The sequence below is a fragment of the Dipodomys merriami genome, unplaced genomic scaffold, assembly GCF_024711535.1.
Source record: "Dipodomys merriami isolate MVZ:Mamm:240054 unplaced genomic scaffold, mDipMer1.0.p SCAF_110, whole genome shotgun sequence".
Classification (NCBI taxonomy): domain Eukaryota; kingdom Metazoa; phylum Chordata; class Mammalia; order Rodentia; family Heteromyidae; genus Dipodomys; species Dipodomys merriami.
Window position 1 is genome coordinate 309,531 of NW_027202383.1, and position 18,575 is coordinate 328,105.

Consider the following 18,575-nt stretch of genomic DNA (forward strand, 5'->3'; position numbering starts at 1 on the left):
GAATGCTACACAAATTGCTTTTGGTTACCACTACTTTTCAGCAAGGCCCAGAATCTCAAAAAGGTGTAATTAAATCTGGTGGATATTCTAAGGTCTTCCATATGGAAAGTGTCTGGACTTATTTCTTTGTTTAGCCCAGTGCCTCTGCACAATAGCAATGAACATAAGGTACTTCTTCCACAGTTTGTTAACAATCAAGAAGTGCCCAAGAATGCTCAAGTTCCCCTAAGTTATCATGATAGAGAAATCTCTTACTAAATGGGGCTCCTGGTATTACTACTCAAAAGCAAAAACCAGATCCAGACATGAGAGATGGAAAAAAGTCAACAGTATGGACCAGGAGTCGGTCCTTTCTTCTTCACTGCCTCCCAAAAAAGTGTTTAAGCAGTTGAGGAGTCAGTGACCCTTAACAATACTGTCACCAAACTGAAGACTACCATTCTCATGAGGGGGCTGGCATTCTGATGGAATTCTCTGAAAATAGCAAACATACACACATGGTTTTTTAAACTACCATTTAATCAATTTTAAAGACACACAAGTTAGAAAAAAAACCCACATGTAGTTAAAAACACCTTTAAAACCCAGCAATAAGCCACCAGTGAGCTGAGGACACAGATCAGAAACAAGTGGTTATGACTTTATCACATCACAGCTTAAATGACACAGTTGTGGTTTCAAGTGACCACACCACAAGAACTGACCTGTGAATCTGTTGAAAAATAACACCTCTTTAAAAATATATTTTGGAATAAAAACAAAAAGCATAGAATACCACATGATATTTTCAACTTGGGAAGGCAAGTGTAAATACTATTAAGTTCTGGCTGCTGGAGTTGGGCCTCCCCCCACGTCTGGGACACAAAGGTTCGACTACTACTGGGCAGAAGTCAGAAAACCGCTTTAAATGGAAGTCAGGAATGGAAGCGCACATTTCATCTACTGCCAGAAAACTGTTCACCTCGGCCAGTTTCACTTACTTCATTCTTGCTACCTTATGTCAGGCCCCTTCTGACCTGGGGCAGCAGTGACATAAAGGGGACAGAAGATGAACAAGACTGCATGGAACATAGTTGTGTTCAACATCTGAGTCTGTGTGTGCATGTGAGAAAAAGTCAGCAGCAAATGTACTTCATTGGCAAACTGTGTAGACAAAACCAAAGATGCTTAAAGGTTGAGAACTGCCCACACATGTCCTTTCCCAAGAAAGAACAGAACAATATTGACAAATCAATCTCTCCAAGAGGTTAGCACAAACTAGACTGGGTAGGAAATACTGACTTAAGACTCCAGCAAACAGCAGCCACTTTTCTATTTCAAATATAGTATTAAAAAATTGGTCATCTGGTAAAGTTTTGTTTTTCACTGTCTTTCCTTTTTTTCACAGTAGCAAAATGTAACAAAACATGGCTAGAGATGACTATGTTTCACTGGGTAGAGATGACTACATATCACTTCAGACAAGGGTTTTACAAGGTTCTTTACCTACTATTTATAGAATATATAGGCTAGTTTGGGGTTGGGTCTTTTTTTCTGCTTTATAAAAGTTGTATTAAATGAAGAATTATAATCAGTTTTACAGGCAAGACAAATTAGTTGGCATAAAAATGTGTCTTTAGGTTCTGTTTCACAGTTTTCCTAACAATGACTTATGAAGCTCAGTTCTTTACTGGGGTTTGCATTATGCTAAAAATCTATTAAAATAAATATTATTTTAAAACATACAAAACATTATTAAGCAGCCTGCCAGTTAAAATCTCACTGGCTGCTTCCTCTGTGCAGCAAGAGCCTCAAAGAGTAGCTTTATCTCTGATTACGAGAGCATTCATTCCTACAAAATATCCACATGGGAGATTTCATTTTAAGCTTTCTTCTCCAAAGAGTTACTATTACAACTATATTGGGCTACATGTGGTTTTGCAGAACACCGTAAAGCCCTCTACATTTTGGCTCATCAAACTCAAATGTCAGTGTGGATTTCATTGTAAATGTACATATTTTCTTGAACATTAGAAACCCACACCGATATAAACCCACTTTTACAAGGGCAGTAGAAAGCAGAAATTTAGCATCCGAGTTGTGTATAAATCATCAGCTGTCCACTAGATGCCTCTGGGTTGGGTGTATTAAGTCCTCATGAGCAACTGAGGTTATATTCACAGTGTTAGCCAGAACGCTGCACCTATGTTAAATTGGGTGTATTCAGTTTCAGCCAGGAGAGGCTATTGATGCCTGAATAAAACCCTCAGAACACTACTGGTTTATGTCTAAAACTTTGGACACTGAATAGACATTATTTTAAAACAATTCTTCTCTCAAATAATTTTTTCTGTCAATTATACTGTAGAAATCCTAAAATCAATTAACTAATAATTATGAAAGACTGATAAGGAAACAAGAGTAAGTATACATGTCCAGATTTCTTCACCAATATACAAATTAAATATTTACAAGGTATGAATTTAAATAGGAAAGATTCTTGTCCTAAAAGTTTTAATCTAATCCTGAAATAAAAGTAGAACTTGTACACAATTATTTTGCTGGCAAAATTTTAAAGTAATTTTTGTCTGCAGTTTAAAATAGTATAACTAATTTTTTGAATGAAATAACATTTGAGATGTTATGTAGTTGCAAACCCTTCTAGTAAAGTCAGTAAATTATATAAAATATTTAATAGTATATATATATCTTCTTCAGTTCAACATACAAGCAGAAACCAAAAAAGCAGAGAGAGCAGAGGGAAATGTTTTTTGTTTGCTTGTTTTCTAGTAGGGACTATTTCACTATGAAAGAGCCATTTTAAGGGCTATATTAAGCAGAAATGATCTGTTCCCACAGTTTCTGGGTTAATGGATTAAGAGGCTTTTCTCTTGTTGTTATGACAACCCTTTTATAACATGAGCTACCTTAATAAAACTAGAGTTACTGGACTGTGACTCCTCTCTGCAGTCTGACCCTTGACTCCTGCAGACCTCACTCTTCCCCACCCAGGGCTGGGCCAGGGGAAGATCCAATATCCCTCTCCTCAACTGTTGCTTACAGGGAGTCACTGCCTTCTTTCAGAAACTCCTTTTTACTGCAAAATTTCCTCAAAAATGGTCTGTGTGGAAATCTTGTATGTCACGCACAAGGTAATTTCATAACAAAAACATTTTTAATGACGTGGTGTGGCTGATAATAGCCATAGTAGTTAGATATTTTTGAAACCAAATAAATCTCCCCTGTTACTCTAGGTATTTATTCACTTTTGTCCAAGACCGGGACTCAAACTCGATATCTAGGGCTTTCGTTCATTGGCTGTTGCTCATTGGCCACACCTCCAACTCCTCCTCTGGACATTTAAAAACCTAAAGGACCCCCAATCACCCCGAGTTCCAACATCATGTTTACTTTAAACAAGAATCCCCAATCATCTTGAGTTCCAACATCATGTTTACTTCAAAAAGAAAAACCAGTCACTAGCTATTTGCAAAGTGATGACCCTGGGGCATATCACATTAAAGTAACTATTATTGTTTTAAGAAAATGAAAATGAGGGAAAAGTTACATTTGTTCATCTTTCCCTGAGCAATATAAACAAAAATGTACATGATGTTGATTGATCATGTCTGGAGTGACTTTACAGTACATGAAAAATGGAAAAATATGACAGATATACACACTGAATCTTATTCTGGTTGTTTAATAAAAAGCAAGCACATATTGAATGAATCCTTTTATACTTAACAGTAGGAGAGACATACTCATTTTTAAATTCTTCTACTGTTAAGAAATACAGTAGTATTTGCCACACTGCAAGGTATATTCATTTTCTAAAACATAACATCTTAAGTTTGGTACTGGTGGCTCACGCCAGTAATCCTGGCAACTCAGGAGGCTGAAATCTGAGGATTGAGATTTGAAGCCAGCCCGGGCAGAAAAATCCTCTGAACTATCTGCAAAAGGCAGGAATTGGAGGTGTGGCTCAAGTGACGTGTCAGCTATGAGTAAAAAAAAAAACACCCAAAAGTAAACAGCTGAGTTCAAGCCCCAGGATCAACACACACAAGAAAGAAACTCTTTCTTGAGAAAAATTGTGTGGATAATTAAAGTTATTTCTTGAGCTTTCCTTTTGAATTTTGTATTTGAGATTATTTCTCCAAACCAGAAAACAGCTATACAAAAAGTTTCATAAAAGCAATGAGTAGATTCAGGGGGGATGAGAGTAAGTGATGTATCATCTTCTAAGTAGCTAGAAGATGTACCCAATGTGTCTTGCTCTGTGGATGGGTCTCAACTGCATATTCACTGGGCAAGAAGGAAGCTAATAGTGACTTAGGCTGAGAAATAAAATATATTCAGGCAATAAAATGAATGGTGATTATTTTTGCAAGTGGCTGGATAAACTAAACCAATAAAATATCCAAAGGCTTTTATTGAGCTTGCTGGGTTTCACTTATGACATGCCTGAGGCTGTCCTTTCAACACTGGGTTTGTTCTCTTTCTTTAATAGTGATCAGATTCCCTGCAGCATTCAGTAAACTGAGGACACATTTTGGGGCCTCTCTGTTCTACAAGCACTCTTTTCTATCCTCTTAGGTTGTATAGCTACCTGAACTCTAGTGCATGGTAACAACACTAAGAAAATCTAGAGTTCAGCTATTTATTTTTTCCTGGGAGAGATGGGAAGGGGTTACCTCTTCTGACGGGAACAGTTTCTGTCTGCAAAGAATGAAAATAGGTGAGGCTATTTCTCAAAGTCCTGAAACAATGTACTGTCATTCTTGCAGACAAGACTTCAGAACACCCAAAGCATAGTGATTTTGCCTTCTTTAGTTGAGACAGTTTAAATCACATTGTTGTTTCCTCCTTAACTTTGCCTGCAAACATATTACTCATCAACGAGAGAGAGACTCAGGATAGACACTTTTCATTTCATTTGAAAAGTTAAGGCAGAAAGAAAACAAATTCCACAAAAGATTGATTAAACAACAGTGAAGTTACAGGCCCTGCTCCTCCCCTCCCACAGAGCATGACCTGGTCCGTGTGGCTGAGGTCAGTGCCTGCAGCGGCACCTGCCCGCACAACACTCCTCTTGGAGTTAACGCAGACACCTAATAACTCAAGGCAAGTTATTCATGGTGAAATAGCCCATTTTCCTTTTATAGACTCTAAAACTCATTTAACAAGTGTTAACAGAAAAATTTTAATGTGAGAGTTAGAGTTATTCTAAAAAAACAAACAAACATCATTTAGACTCAGTGACTAAATTTTCATTTCCTTAAGACTTCCCCAAATAGGAAATTAAAGTGTAAGGACAAGAAATTGATTAGGCAGATAGTAACCTTAATTACTAGAGATTCCTTTCAAACCTTCAAGTCATCTATCACTGTTACTCTCATAATTCCTCTAATTCTAAGTAATTTATGCCCAATAAATTTCATCTACAAGTCCCATGTAGTTATCAGTTATTTAACTGAATTGGGACACAGGAGGGAACACCTTTGCCTCTAGTTCCAGCCACACGATGTTTTCTTCACTAGCACCTTCTGGCCTCATCTCCCTTACTTATTTTTAAGGAAATCAGCTTAAAATATTATACTGCCAACCTTTAATTATGCTGAAGGAACTCCTCTTGGAAGGGCTCTCTGACACAGGTAATTAAGCTGTCCAGCAGAACAAGCTGCCTATAATTTGGCATCCATTACTGTTCCGTATTATAGTCACTTGAGATACTTTAAGAAAACCCTTCAAATACTGAGATGTTTATTGCATTTTAAAGTAGCCACTATCTTAAATATCTGTTTAAAATTCCTCCTAAATTCCATTATAGCATACAACATCAAAATTGAGATAGTCTTCTCACAATATTACACTTGAAAATACCATGTAGAAACAATTATTTCGGGAAATAGAAGGTTTAAGGCAAGACATTCATTTTGAAAAGTGAATCTTTCAATCATCCAGATTGACACAATTATTTTCCACCTCTTCAGTGCCTTGGGATACGCAACGTACATTCAGCAACAGGGCACACATATGACCTTAAGGACATATGCTGAGGTCAGAGTGCCCCATTGAAATATGGGAATATTTTTATATAAGGCGTGACCCACAGGGACATGGCATGGGTGGGGTTATTTCATTCCATATCCAATCTGGTATACAGGAACCTCCTTATCGATCACAGTCCCTTTTTCCTCAGGTAACCTCTTTTCAAACAAATACAAACCCCCTGGAAAGGTGCTAAGATTGGTTTCTGTCCACATCTGGAAAACAGTCACCAGGGCGTCCTCCCGTCACTGCTTGAGTGACGGATGTCTAGAGGCTATATCTTGGTCTTGATTACAAATGTTGTTTGCAGTGGAAAAACTGTTTTGTCCCAAAGAATTTTCTCTTTCATCAAATTTTTTGGATCGTGAGAGCTGAGCTTTTTCATGTGTATTCTCTCCTCTGTGAGTTTTTTTCACCGGCAACAACAATAATACTAAGATGCCACAAATGTGAAGACAGTAACACCAGGAGCTGAAAAAGAAGAACAGTTTATTAAATTGTAATCACACTACCATTACTCTCTTAGGATGTGTTTATTATTCTAGTTTTCCCCTCAGAAGATGAACTCTACAGTGTACGCTGAAAAAAATTATAAAACATTATAGAAACCACACTGCTTATAGGTATCAAATTAAATCACTGTTTTGTAATGGTCATAAAGCTAAACCAGACATACCCAAAAAAGTGCTTATTAAAGCACAAGGACAAACTGCAAATCATCTCCCCAAGTGCCCTGATCAAGGGCTGAATCAGCCCAGGGAACAGCAGCAGAGGGGACCTACAGCCTCCCCTGAGGTCCACAGCAGACTGAAATGACAAGGCCAGGGGTGCAGAAGCAACGCTGTTCGATGGTGACTTCCACAAGTAAGGAACACATCATTAGAAATCATTTTAGAAACATCATCCCCCAAGTTAAGAACTAACCAAATATGACCCAAATAGCTCCAATAGTTGGAAGTTCAAGTGCTTTTTAAAAGAGGTATCTAGATTAAAAAAAAATCTAAACAGCTCGTGTGTGTGTGTGTGTGTGTGTGTGTGTGTGTGTGTGTGTGTGTGTGTGTGTGTGTGTGTGTGTGTGTGTGTGTGTGTGTGTGTGTGTGTGTGTGTGTGTGTGTGTGTGTGTGTGTATGCGCGCGCGCGCTCAGGCCCTTACGCTCCTGCTTTTTTTGCTGTTAGTTGGAGAAAAAGAATCTTGAAGATTCATCTACCTAGGCTTACTCCAATGTCAATTCTCAAATAGGCATGAGCCACCAGTGACCTGCCCAAATGCTTTTTAAAGTAAGTAATTTTGTTAAAATGAGAATTTCACCAGTGGTGTCATGTGTTCTTGTATGATTATTGTCATATTTGAGTCCACAATTTTTTACTATATACTGTGCTAAGTCACTCTTACATCTTATGCTAACAAAGAACTCACGAACAGGGGCTGGGAAGATGGCTCAGTGATAGAGCGCTTGCCTTGCATGCATGAGGCCCTGGGTTCGATTCCTCAGCACCACATAAGCAGAAAAAAAAAGCCGGAAGTGGTGCTATGACTCAAGTGGTAGAGCGCTAGCCTTGGGCTGAAGAACTGAGGGACAGCGCCCAGGCCCAGAGTTCAGGCCCCACGACCGGAACCCCCCCCCCAAAAAAAAAACAACTTACGAACAGACAACTTTTTATCTCTAAGGTACCAAATTTGGGGGGTGGGAATTTGGTGGAATGGGGAAAGGAGATAGATAGCTAGATAGCTAGATAGACAGACAGACAAGACAGAGACAGAGACAGAGACAGAGACAGATGAAATTCAAAGTCCCTTACTAGACAGGGGTTAGAACCATGAGAACTTTTCTTCAATCCTTACTTGAGGTAATTAACGATTACATGTCTTCTTCTCCAGTGTGGCCACTCACCCAGTAACCTCTGCCAGGGCAAGTCCCACTCTGGGCTGAGTGGGATGAGTCAACCCATGAAGAAACTCGTGACTGCTTAGCTGAGGATGAAATAGGAACTGGTAATCCACAAGGCTATGCTACGAGTACCATCTAATAGAAGAACTTCCTTTTAAAAATAGCTACTCCACCTGACACCTTTTAAGAAAGAGTAACACTTACCTGTAAAACATAAACGATGGTTTTATAGAAAGAAGGACAAATGGCACAACTGTGTAACTTATTGCTATTTGTGTTACTACCCATGTTATGACATCATAAAATAATTTAAGTTGGGGTGGTTCGATGAAATAATGTCTACAGTTATTTCTCATCTGAAACAAAGAAATAAAAAACATCTGTAACATCTTTAAGTTAACATTATTTATTAAATGATCCTGGTCTCAGGGTGTTGACTACAACACTCTCACCTCTGGTGGGACTCTAACTGCATCTGCTGCAGGAAGCTGGTTCCCTGTATGCCTCTGTGACCACATAAAATAATACTGATCAAAATGAACTCCAGAAAACGGAAACAAAAGGTTTTTCTTTCCTTTGTTGTAGTTTTTGTTTTCTTTTATTTTTGTCTTGCTCATTCACCTGTCTTTGGGAGGGTAAGAGGGGCAGAGAAATGGAGGGACAGAGCTAGGTAGTGGAGTGTTTGCCTAGCATACATGAAGCCCTGGGTTTGATCCCTCAGTGCCACACACACAGAAAAATCCAGAAGTGGTGCTTTGGGTCAAGTGGTAGAATGCTAGTCTTGAGCAACAGGGACTGTGCCCAGGCCAAGTTCAAGCCCCAGTACTGGCCAAAAACAAAACAAAAACAAAAATGAAATGGAAGGAAGAAGGGTGAACAAATGCAGCAGTACTCACTAGACACTATGCTGAAAATGAACTATACAACTTGCAGGAGGGGTTGGGAGGGAAAACTGGGAAAGAACAAGGCTAGGGGTGACACTGTCCCAAAAGAAATGTACTTATTACTTGAATTATGTAAATGTAATATAACAATAAAAGAAGAAAGCTGGTTCCCACAAAACCAACACAGGTGTGGCAGGGAAGAAAAGGCTGTGTAGGGGCAAGATGTGGTATATGGAAACAGGCTCTTTGACACTTTTCTGTTATTTAAAATTGTATTAAAATGAGAAGTTTCCCAAAAGAGCAGTGTGGCAATGTGTTACCTGGTAAATTACATCACACACACACACACACACACACACACACACACACACACACACACTCTCTCTCTCTCTCTCTCTCTCTCTCTCTTACTTCCCAAAAGAGCAGTGTGGCAATGTGTTACCTGGTAAATTACATAACTCTCTCTCTCTCTCTCTCTCTCTCGTTTATTTATTTGACATTCTCTACCACTATGGAGCAGACATCCTCACCTCCAGCTCAACTTCTACATCTGTGACAGACCAAAAGGACTATATACAGAAGTTTTCTTTCCTGTTTTTTGTGTTAGACTTGATCCCAGTCCTTCATTCATAATAGATCAGCGCTCTACCAATGAGCTATATCCCCAGACAAAAGAAGCTGTTTTCTAATATCCATAATTTTATAATTTTTTAGAAAAGCTTTTGAAGTAGTCATAATATTTCAGTTTTGGAATGTGCAGATTTAACTAAACATGGTTTTGTTTTCCACTGCATTCCTCCTTTTTTAAAGTTAACTTTTTATTGTTATTATAAAGGAGTTACAGTTGCGTAAGTCAGGTAAAGAATACACTTATTTAGTTTTTGCTGGTCCTGGGGCTTGAACTCTAGGCTCCAAGGCTGTCCTTGGGCTCTCTTCTTTTTCTTTGCAATAAGGCTGTTTCTATTTTAAGTTAGCTTGGTGGCCTTTATGATGTTCTGGAAACCTAAAGGTATGTTATTTTGTGCAAATATCTGTATCTGAATTCTTTTATCTAAGACCAGAGATTAGTATCTTTTATTTATTCAATAAATGTGACATACAGGTAATATATTAAGACATATAGTTGGTGGAAGCTTTAATCAATTCAACAATAACCTAAAACAGAGTGCAAACAATGGAAGGATCTTATTTTTTATCCAATGGTTATTTGATTGGAGAATTGAGTCCATTAGTATTTAGGGTTATTCTAAAGAGATGTGTCATGCTTCCTGCCATTTTCCTGATTTCCTGTACTTTGTTTTTTCCTTTTCCTGTGATTACTAAATTGATCTAGTGATTTTTGTCTGATGTGTTTTCTTGATCTTGATTGTTTTCTCCCTTCAGAATTCTTTGTAATGCTGGTTTAGTGATCATGAATTCCTCTAATGTTTGTTTGTCATGGAAGGTTTTGCTTTTACCATCAAATGTAAATGATAGTTTCACTGGGTGGATGAGTTTGGATGGGAATTTTTCATCTTGTTTGGATTATACCATTCAGGCTGTCTTTGTTTTGAGGGTCTGTGTAGACAAGTGGCGTTAAGCCACCCGAGATTCAGCAGTAACAGGGCTGTGATGCCCTTAGATGCCTTGGGCTGCATGCACGCTTCACTGACTCACTCTACCACTTTAGCCACAGCTCTACTTTCAGTTTTTTTCTGTGATTAATGGCAGGTAAATGTCTTATGGACTTTCCTGCGCAGGCTGGCTTTGAACTGTGATCCTCTGAGCTCTGCCTCCTGAGTAGCCAGAATTACAGATGTGAGTCACCAGTGCCTGGCTAGTGTATTTCTTTTTAGACAATGGCACTCCTCCTTTACTCTCTCCCAGTTTTTCCTGCATCCTTCTTTCTTGTGTAATGTGCCATGTAAGGCTGCATGGATTTATTTCTCTGAGGTGGGTTCATTTATACAATGGTTTTCCATCTAGAGACCATCATTCTTAGTGGCCAGAACCAAATCCTGGCACATGTGAATTCTTCCACAATTCTTTTCTAGGCCACTTACTCCTGTCCATTCTGTCCAAAGATAAATCCATTTCCTCCAGAAAGGTTTTCAGCATTCCATGCCACATTTATAAATCTTACCTGGCTATTTATGTAGCTCAGTGGTAGAAAGTTTGTCTAGCAATTGCAAGGCCCTTGGTATAAACCTACAATCCTCAGCACCAAAACAGACCCCTCTTCCCCCCACACCAAGCAGACCTTGCCTGACTTCCAAAGGGGATTTAGCTTGTTACCAGTGTGGTGTTCAAGTTCTTTTTATTATTTATTACCTTCGTCCCTCCTTCTTTTCCCCATTTCATGCACAGTGCTACTCACTCCCCATGCACACATGCGTTCTCCGCTCCATTTAGATTTACTTGTCATTCCCCAGATGGACCATGTGCTCAGCGAGCTTTTCTCTCGTCACTCATGTCTTGTTCTTCCTAATTTACTCAGCACTGCAAAAATTTCCACTTTTCAAAGCTCAGATCTAAACACTTTCATAATGAAGATACCTCTGCTGAACTAAGCAAGAAAGACTTGTCTTTATCCTAAGTCTATCATGGAGTCTATCACGCATCTGTGAGGCATGTGTGGGTATGCACATACACACAGAGAATACACATAAACATATGTGCATGTGCACATACTTATACCCCTAAGTAGACTATGAACTACTGAAAAGTATAGCCCTTAGTTAATATTTAAAAAAAAAAAAACTCAGGGCCTTGCACTTACTAGGCTGGCACTCTATAATATAGGCCATGCTTCCAGCCCTACTTTTTGCTGGTTACTTTAGAGAGAAAGTCTAGCAAACTTTTTTGTCCAGGGTGGCCTTGAACCACAATCCTCCGAATCTCAGTTTCATGAATAATTAGCATCGTTAACACTTCTTGGTATTTCCTTTATATATTCCCCAAGTACCTTAAATTGAATACAGTCAAACACTGGTAAACATCTGTTGGTTTGTTAAATGAAAGCATATTAGCTAAAATTACTACAAAAAGCTTGCTTAAATACTTTCAAACAAGCTGGACAGGAGTGGCTCACACCTGTAATCCTAAGCTACTCAGGAGGCTGAGACCTGAGGACTGCAGTTCGAAGCTAGCCCAGGCAGGAAAGTCCATGAGACTCATATCTCTAATAAACCACTCAGAAATGGCGCTGTGGCTCAAGTAGTAGAGCACTAGCCCTGAGCCAAAGAAGCTCAGGGACAGTGTGCAGGCCCAGAGTTCAAGCCAAGGACTGGCAAAAAAAAACTAAAAAACTTTCAAACACTCATGCCACTTTCCTCTGACTTTCCTTATGCTAAATTATTCTTCTCCTTCCTCTCCCATATTACCAAGCTCTTTCAGTTGTTTTCCAACACACTGCCCAGTTTCCAATCAAGCAACTATTCTAAAGAACAGTGCCATGTTTCTAACATGATGCCTCTCCAAGCATGGTCCATCCCTTCTGCTAAGATTGTGATACTCACACTTTACATATCTTCTAGGAAATTGTTTAAAATAAATCTACCACTCTGATCACCTTTATTTAACTGCTTTATCTCTTCAGAATGTTCAGTAAAGATAAGTAACATTTTGAGAGTGCCTACTATGTGGTAGGCACAGGAAGGAAGACACATCTCCTCAGACACATAGGCATGGAGCCTGGAATGTGGTAAGCACACAGTTATATATCTATCTTTTGAGTGGGCAGATCAGGGCTGACCACAGCCAAGGAGATACTGTCTACCTTATACAAAAGACTTACTGAATTATAAAAGTAAATTCTTGATACTTACAGCTCGCGCTGCTAATGTCATTAATACCCCTGTTAGAAAGGTGAGGTAATATCCTGGGTATACCCCATGCCAAATGGCAGACAGAATGAATGTCTGGATGGTTGGACTGAAGGATGCACGTTCATAACACACCCTAGAAACAAAACACACAGAGAGCCAAGAGCAGTGAGCAGATCTGAGTTCACAAACCCAGCAACAATCCTTGCATTACCTGGCAGGATTAGGGTAGCCAGGAAAGCAACACCGTTTATCTTGAGCACTAACTTGGTCTGCAACCTCAGGGAAATTGTAGTTATTTTGTGTCAAATTTAGAAGCATAAATTTAATTCTTACTGGTATATATAACCACTTTCAATGCACAAAGAACTTTGAGCTAATAGCATGACTGTTTTTGGCAATGGGAGTCCTTAGTCTAATAGTCCTATAACACAGTGCAAAATGCAGGTGAAAACAATTTTCGAAGGGAAAGCCTTTGGAAGACTGGCTAGGATCATGAAGTGATGAGAGGGCGATCTGGAACATCTCAAGGAATAAAGACACTCAGTTGTCATTTTACAAAGGACACCACAAAGCAGTCTGCTCTGAGCACTGCCTGTACAGGGGCAGGATCTGTGGAGTAAATTCAAGATGGATCACGCCAAGGGTATCTGCACCCTCCCTTCCTGCCTTCTGTCTCCTAACAAAGTCCTGGCTCAAGTTCCAGCTACTTCTGAGAAGCTTGTCTTGTATTCACTGTTCCTACCCTTGCTCATAATCCTCACTATAGAGAACCCCATGTGTCTCACCACAAACTTGTCTTTCCAACGATATTTTCACCATTTTCTGTGACTGCTGTGTCGAACTGAGCCTTTTCATCTTGTGTCCTGTGTATCCCGTGCCTAACTCAGAAAGCCCAAAACTGGAACACTTCCAGAAATCCAGGGCCATATGCAGAGTGACTGTGTACAGGCTTTTATTTTTCCCCACGTAAATCTCCAGTGGATGAGTACAGGCCACAAAGGACAGTGGGGATCCCCCATAAGGCCAAGCAAAAGGCAGGTGGAGGGCAGTGGGTTGGGGATACTCTTCACATAGCACCAACTGTTCTGATAAAGTCTAGCACACTTCCTTTGGTGGACGCTAATGTTCTTTCTGGATAACACCAAAGCTACCATGTCACTCAACACACTGTAAACGTAACAAAATCTGAACTCAGTGAAGGTCAACCTTATACACGAAATGCCAAGTAAAGAGTGTTCCTGTGGAACATACCTTTTGAGCCAAAGTGCTGTCTGGATATTCCAATTATCAAGGAACATCTTAAAACTTGTTGACATCTGAAAAACAAAGAAACCCTTTTGTTTGGCCAGCAATAGAAGCTTTAAATATTAGTAGTAATACTTTACTGTGTAAAACACACACTCACACACTCTCACACTCACACAGCCCTGAAGCACAGCCCTCACTGGCCTTGCTCACTGCATCCTTGGTGGCTGAGGCACATGGTCCATGATGAGGACGTTTTGAATATTATTGATTATTTGATATTATTGTAATTAAAAATCTTTCCATACCACTCTTGGGACAGCACATCATAAATGATCACTGGCAACTAACTTGTTAGTGATGCACGAACCTCTATTTGCTGAATTCTCAAATTGGAAACTAGATCCCAACGAGCCACTCCATTTCTGTCATAGCCTCGGAAACCAAAACCTGCGGCATTATTAATCGCATCAGCTGTAACAAAGCAAAAAAGAGAAACTTTATAACTTTATTTCCCAAGATAATGTATGTTGTCATATACTAAGTCTTTAATTCATTTTTTGGTCCACAGGGCTTGAATTCAAGGCCTCCAAACTGTCCCTGAGCTTTTCTGCTCAAGGCTATTGTTCTACCACTTTGGGTCACAGCTCTACTTCAGATTTTCTGGTAGTTAATCGGGGACTAACTACCAGTCTTTTGCACCATGGAAAGTCTCACGGACTTTCCTGCCCAGGCTAGCTTTGAACTGCAATGCTCTGATCTTAGCCTCCTGAGTAGCTAGAATTATAGGCAAGAGCCATTTGCACCCAGCTTATAACTTTTATTTTTAAATAGTTAAAGTAGATTTATTCTAATTTTTAAGAAAGACCAACAACATTATCACATATAATGAAATACACAAAGACTTTTGGTTAGCTAGTAAAACATCAGACATTAGGCATGAATGAACACCGGTAGTGTCTAAAAGTTCAGAAGACCACTGGCTCCCCAGAGGTATAGACTGTGTAGGAAACAACTTAAGAGTGCTTCAATGGAATGCAGCAGAGAGTGCTCAGCCACCCAGGGAGGAATTACTCGAGGAAGCTTTGCCTTGGGCTTACCATGTTGCTATCATTCATGTAGTTGGCCTTTTTATAAATAAGAGTATATAAAACAGGTTTTAACAATATTTTTCTTCTGTTTATCAGAACCAACTCTACAATTCTGTTTACAAAATTTGTTTTCCAATGTTTTGCATCACAATGTTCACCTTGTCACCTTTGCCTTATATACCTGCTTGACAAGCTTCAAATGAAGTTTCTGCCTCAAATAAGCAACGGGAAATGCTCAGCTTTCTATTGTGTGGTCTATAACGAGAGAACGAACAACTGAAATCCATCAAAACCCTGCTAAATAATATGCTTGCATATTAAATATAGTCAGTATGCAACATTTAAGTTTTATCCTTAAATGGTTCCTAATTACTGTCTTAGTACCCTTAAACAGAATTTAGGAAAACTATACCTGTGGACAAAAACAAGCAAGATTTACCACTCAAGTTGAATGAGATCAGCAGCCTTTGGTCAAGTATTTATACAACGTTAATTAATATAGTAACATTTATGTTTACTAGGATTAAAAATAAAACCAGTATTATTTAATGAACCAGGCACTTTGCTTCTTGTGGGTTCACCTCCTTCAAGCTCTCTGGAATCTTCTTGAGTCAGCTGACTGAGGGAGGGCCCAGGCTGCTGAGTGGAAGCAGAAGGAGTATATGCCTGCTCATGACTCTGCTCACACTCTGTTGGAAAAGACATGGGTCTACTAACAAGAGCAGAATTTAAATCAAGTGCATAATGCCTTTTAAAAAACCCAGTCATAAGCCGGGCACTGGTAACTCATGCCTGTAATCCTAGCTACTCTGGAGGTTGAGTTTTGAAGATAGTGGTTCGAAACCAGCCCAGGCAGGAAAGTTTATGAAACTCTTATCTCCAATTTTCAACCAGAAAACCTGAAATGGAGCTGGGGCTCAAAGTGGTAGAGCATTAGACATGAGAAGTAAAGCTCAGGTACAGTGCCCAGGCCCTGAGTTCAAGAATCATGACTGACAAAAAGTCTTCTTTTTTAAATCCAGTTATAGAGCTGGGTGCCTGGGAGGCTGAGATCTAAGGATTGTGGTTCAAAGCTATCAATGGTAGCAAAGCCCATGAGACTCATCTCTAATAACTACAAAAAAAACAAAGTAGAGCCAAAGTAGAGCTGTGGCTCAAGTGGTAGAGTGCTAGCATTGAGCAAAAAGGCTCGGGGACAGCGCCAGCCTGATTTCAAGCCCCAGGAATGGCACCATAAGAAAGTAAGTAGATAGATAGATAGATAGATAGATAGATAGATAGATAGATAGATAGATAGATAGATAGATAGATAGATAAGATAAGATAGATAGAAAAATGGTTTAATAACACATACAGCACAGCCCTACAAATTGCTACTGAATAGTCATACCTCCCTCCTGACACTATCTCTTGCTCCTCCTTTCCTTCATTTTGGCCTCCAGCCCCCCCAAAAAAAATTAGCCACAGGATCTAGAACACACTGCTCATTTAAAATTATCATCAAAACTCAAAAGCAAAAACAAGGAAAGAATAACTTTGGAGCTCCTGGAATCCTGATGACACATTCTCAGACGTTCACAGATCAAGCTACAATCTGAGAACCAAATGGGCAGTGTTTAAACAAAGCAATGGAGAGAGGAGTTAATGGATGTGTGACCTGGTGAAGTGAGACTGGGTGAAATGAGGCTCAGATTCTGCTTTTCTATTGACCCAGCATTCCAACAATGGACTTGGATCTTAACTATTATTACTAGGTCCACTATAGTACAGAAACAATAAAAGTATATAATGAACTGAATAGGCTTAGGTAAAGAATTCTTAAAATTCTTTACAATTTGAAAGTAGCTCACTTTCAAAATGTTTTATTTCCTTAAGGTGAAAACAGGGGAACTGATTTTTTTTTTCCTAGATGGCTCCAAACTTCAATGCTCAGATCTTAGCCTATTGAATACTTAGGATTATAGGCATGATTAACCAGTACCCCAATTCTTAAAGAAGTATTAGTTTCAGGTCTATGAAGGTGAATATTCTGTCACACCCTGCAATTACAGCACTCAGGAAGTGTGGGCAAGAAGTTTGTTAATTCTAGGCTAGCCTGTCCACCTGGCTAGACCCTATTCTCAATAACAGCAAAAAAAAATATCGACACCAGTTAAAATTATATTTTTATTGGCAAATAAATTATCAAGCTAGAGTAATTTTTAATGATGCTACTCTGTATGATGTAAGAGTGAAAACAGATTCTGGTCCCAAACTATACTTCACTGAAGTAAAAGCCAACAGTAAAATGCTAGACCTTGGGCCTTGTCATGAGTTGTGCTTTGCTGAAATGTTTCTTTGCACATTCATTTAAATCAAATATGAGCAAGGAAAACAAGACAGAATCTGAAGAATAAGGATGCTTCTAAGGGAAGCAGGCACATGTAAAGGAGGATTCAATTCTCCCATGAAGTGACATTTTACTTTAGTCCGTCCCTCAAGATGCAGCTAGATTTACTACTCAAAGACTGGTCAACTGGTCAACTGAAGCCTCATGAAGCTTATTTAGCAGTCAGCAAAGGGGTTGGGAGTGACCTGTCTCCTTCCTGGTTCCTTCCTTCTTTCATATCTGTGGCAAAAACCATTGACTTCCAATCTCATTTGTTCATGGATGTAAACTATTTCCATACACTGAAATTCAATCATGAAAGCTCAACAGAATGTCTGTTTCCCCCTAATCCTCCTCCTACTAGGTATCACTGGCAACCCCCTCTACAGTGAATGGATAAGACACTGTGCCACGCTGACTCCAGTAGAGTCTGCTTAGCATGGGAAACCATCTATCAGACCATGATAGGGGCTTCAGAGACCTATCTCTGAGTTTTGGGACTTCACCGAAGTCTACCTCAGAGAATAGGGCTTTACAGAAACCTATCTTCAAGTTTTGGGACTTCACCAAAGTCTACCTCGGAGAATAGGGCTTCTAAGAGGCCTACTCCTGGGAAAAGGCTGGCAAACCCCTGGGAAAAGATGTGTTTCTGCCTTTCTTCACTGTATAAGAGTGCCTATTAATCTTTTACTGCTTCTACTGCTCTTTGTACTTATTCATTGTCAACGTTCCCTTATTCAAAGCTCTTTCTTAAGAGTGTTGACGACTCCAATATCTGATGAGTGTCTTAAAAATATGACTAACTCACCAGAGTTAAGTGCTACCCTGAAACCCCTCTTATGGAGGCTAGGAGATAAGTTATAAGTAAATATAAAAGTATTGGGGGTTTCACAAAGTCACTTCAGCAGAAGGAATTATTTGTAAGGGATTTACAAGAAGCAGTAGGCTCAGCTAGAACAGAAAAAATGTATGGCAATTGCTGAGATAATTTTTTAGGAGAGAGAATTTCCTGCTATTTACTAAGAGAATTGCTAGGTCTCCTTAAAGTTTACTATTAAAGAAGAGACAGGAAAAGATCTTATGGGAAAGTTAAGGCCTCTATAAAAATAGGTAATGGTTAATTGGTGACAAACATCGAAACCCAAACCCATTGTATTCCTTAGAGATAAGCCGAAGACAAATGCCTATCAGGCGACCAGCTGGTGACCACCCAAGAAAGAAGCCATGCAGCAAGATTGTGTAACCTTTTGCCCTTTCTC

General features: G+C 39.3%; 1 protein-coding gene across 1 annotated transcript in view; it reads right to left on the reverse strand.

Moving 5' to 3' along the window:
* Window positions 1-508: 508 nt before the first annotated feature.
* Window positions 509-18,575, reverse strand: part of Mboat2 (membrane bound O-acyltransferase domain containing 2) — a 118,674-nt gene continuing 100,607 nt past the window's right edge. The window contains exons 9-13 of the mRNA XM_070015230.1: window positions 14,228-14,331; window positions 13,864-13,928; window positions 12,613-12,745; window positions 8,127-8,278; window positions 509-6,504 (exon numbers count right to left, since the gene is read on the reverse strand). Of these exons, the coding sequence (XP_069871331.1) occupies window positions 6,279-6,504; window positions 8,127-8,278; window positions 12,613-12,745; window positions 13,864-13,928; window positions 14,228-14,331 (680 nt within the window). The 3' untranslated portion in view covers window positions 509-6,278. The remainder of the gene's footprint in view (window positions 6,505-8,126; window positions 8,279-12,612; window positions 12,746-13,863; window positions 13,929-14,227; window positions 14,332-18,575) is intronic.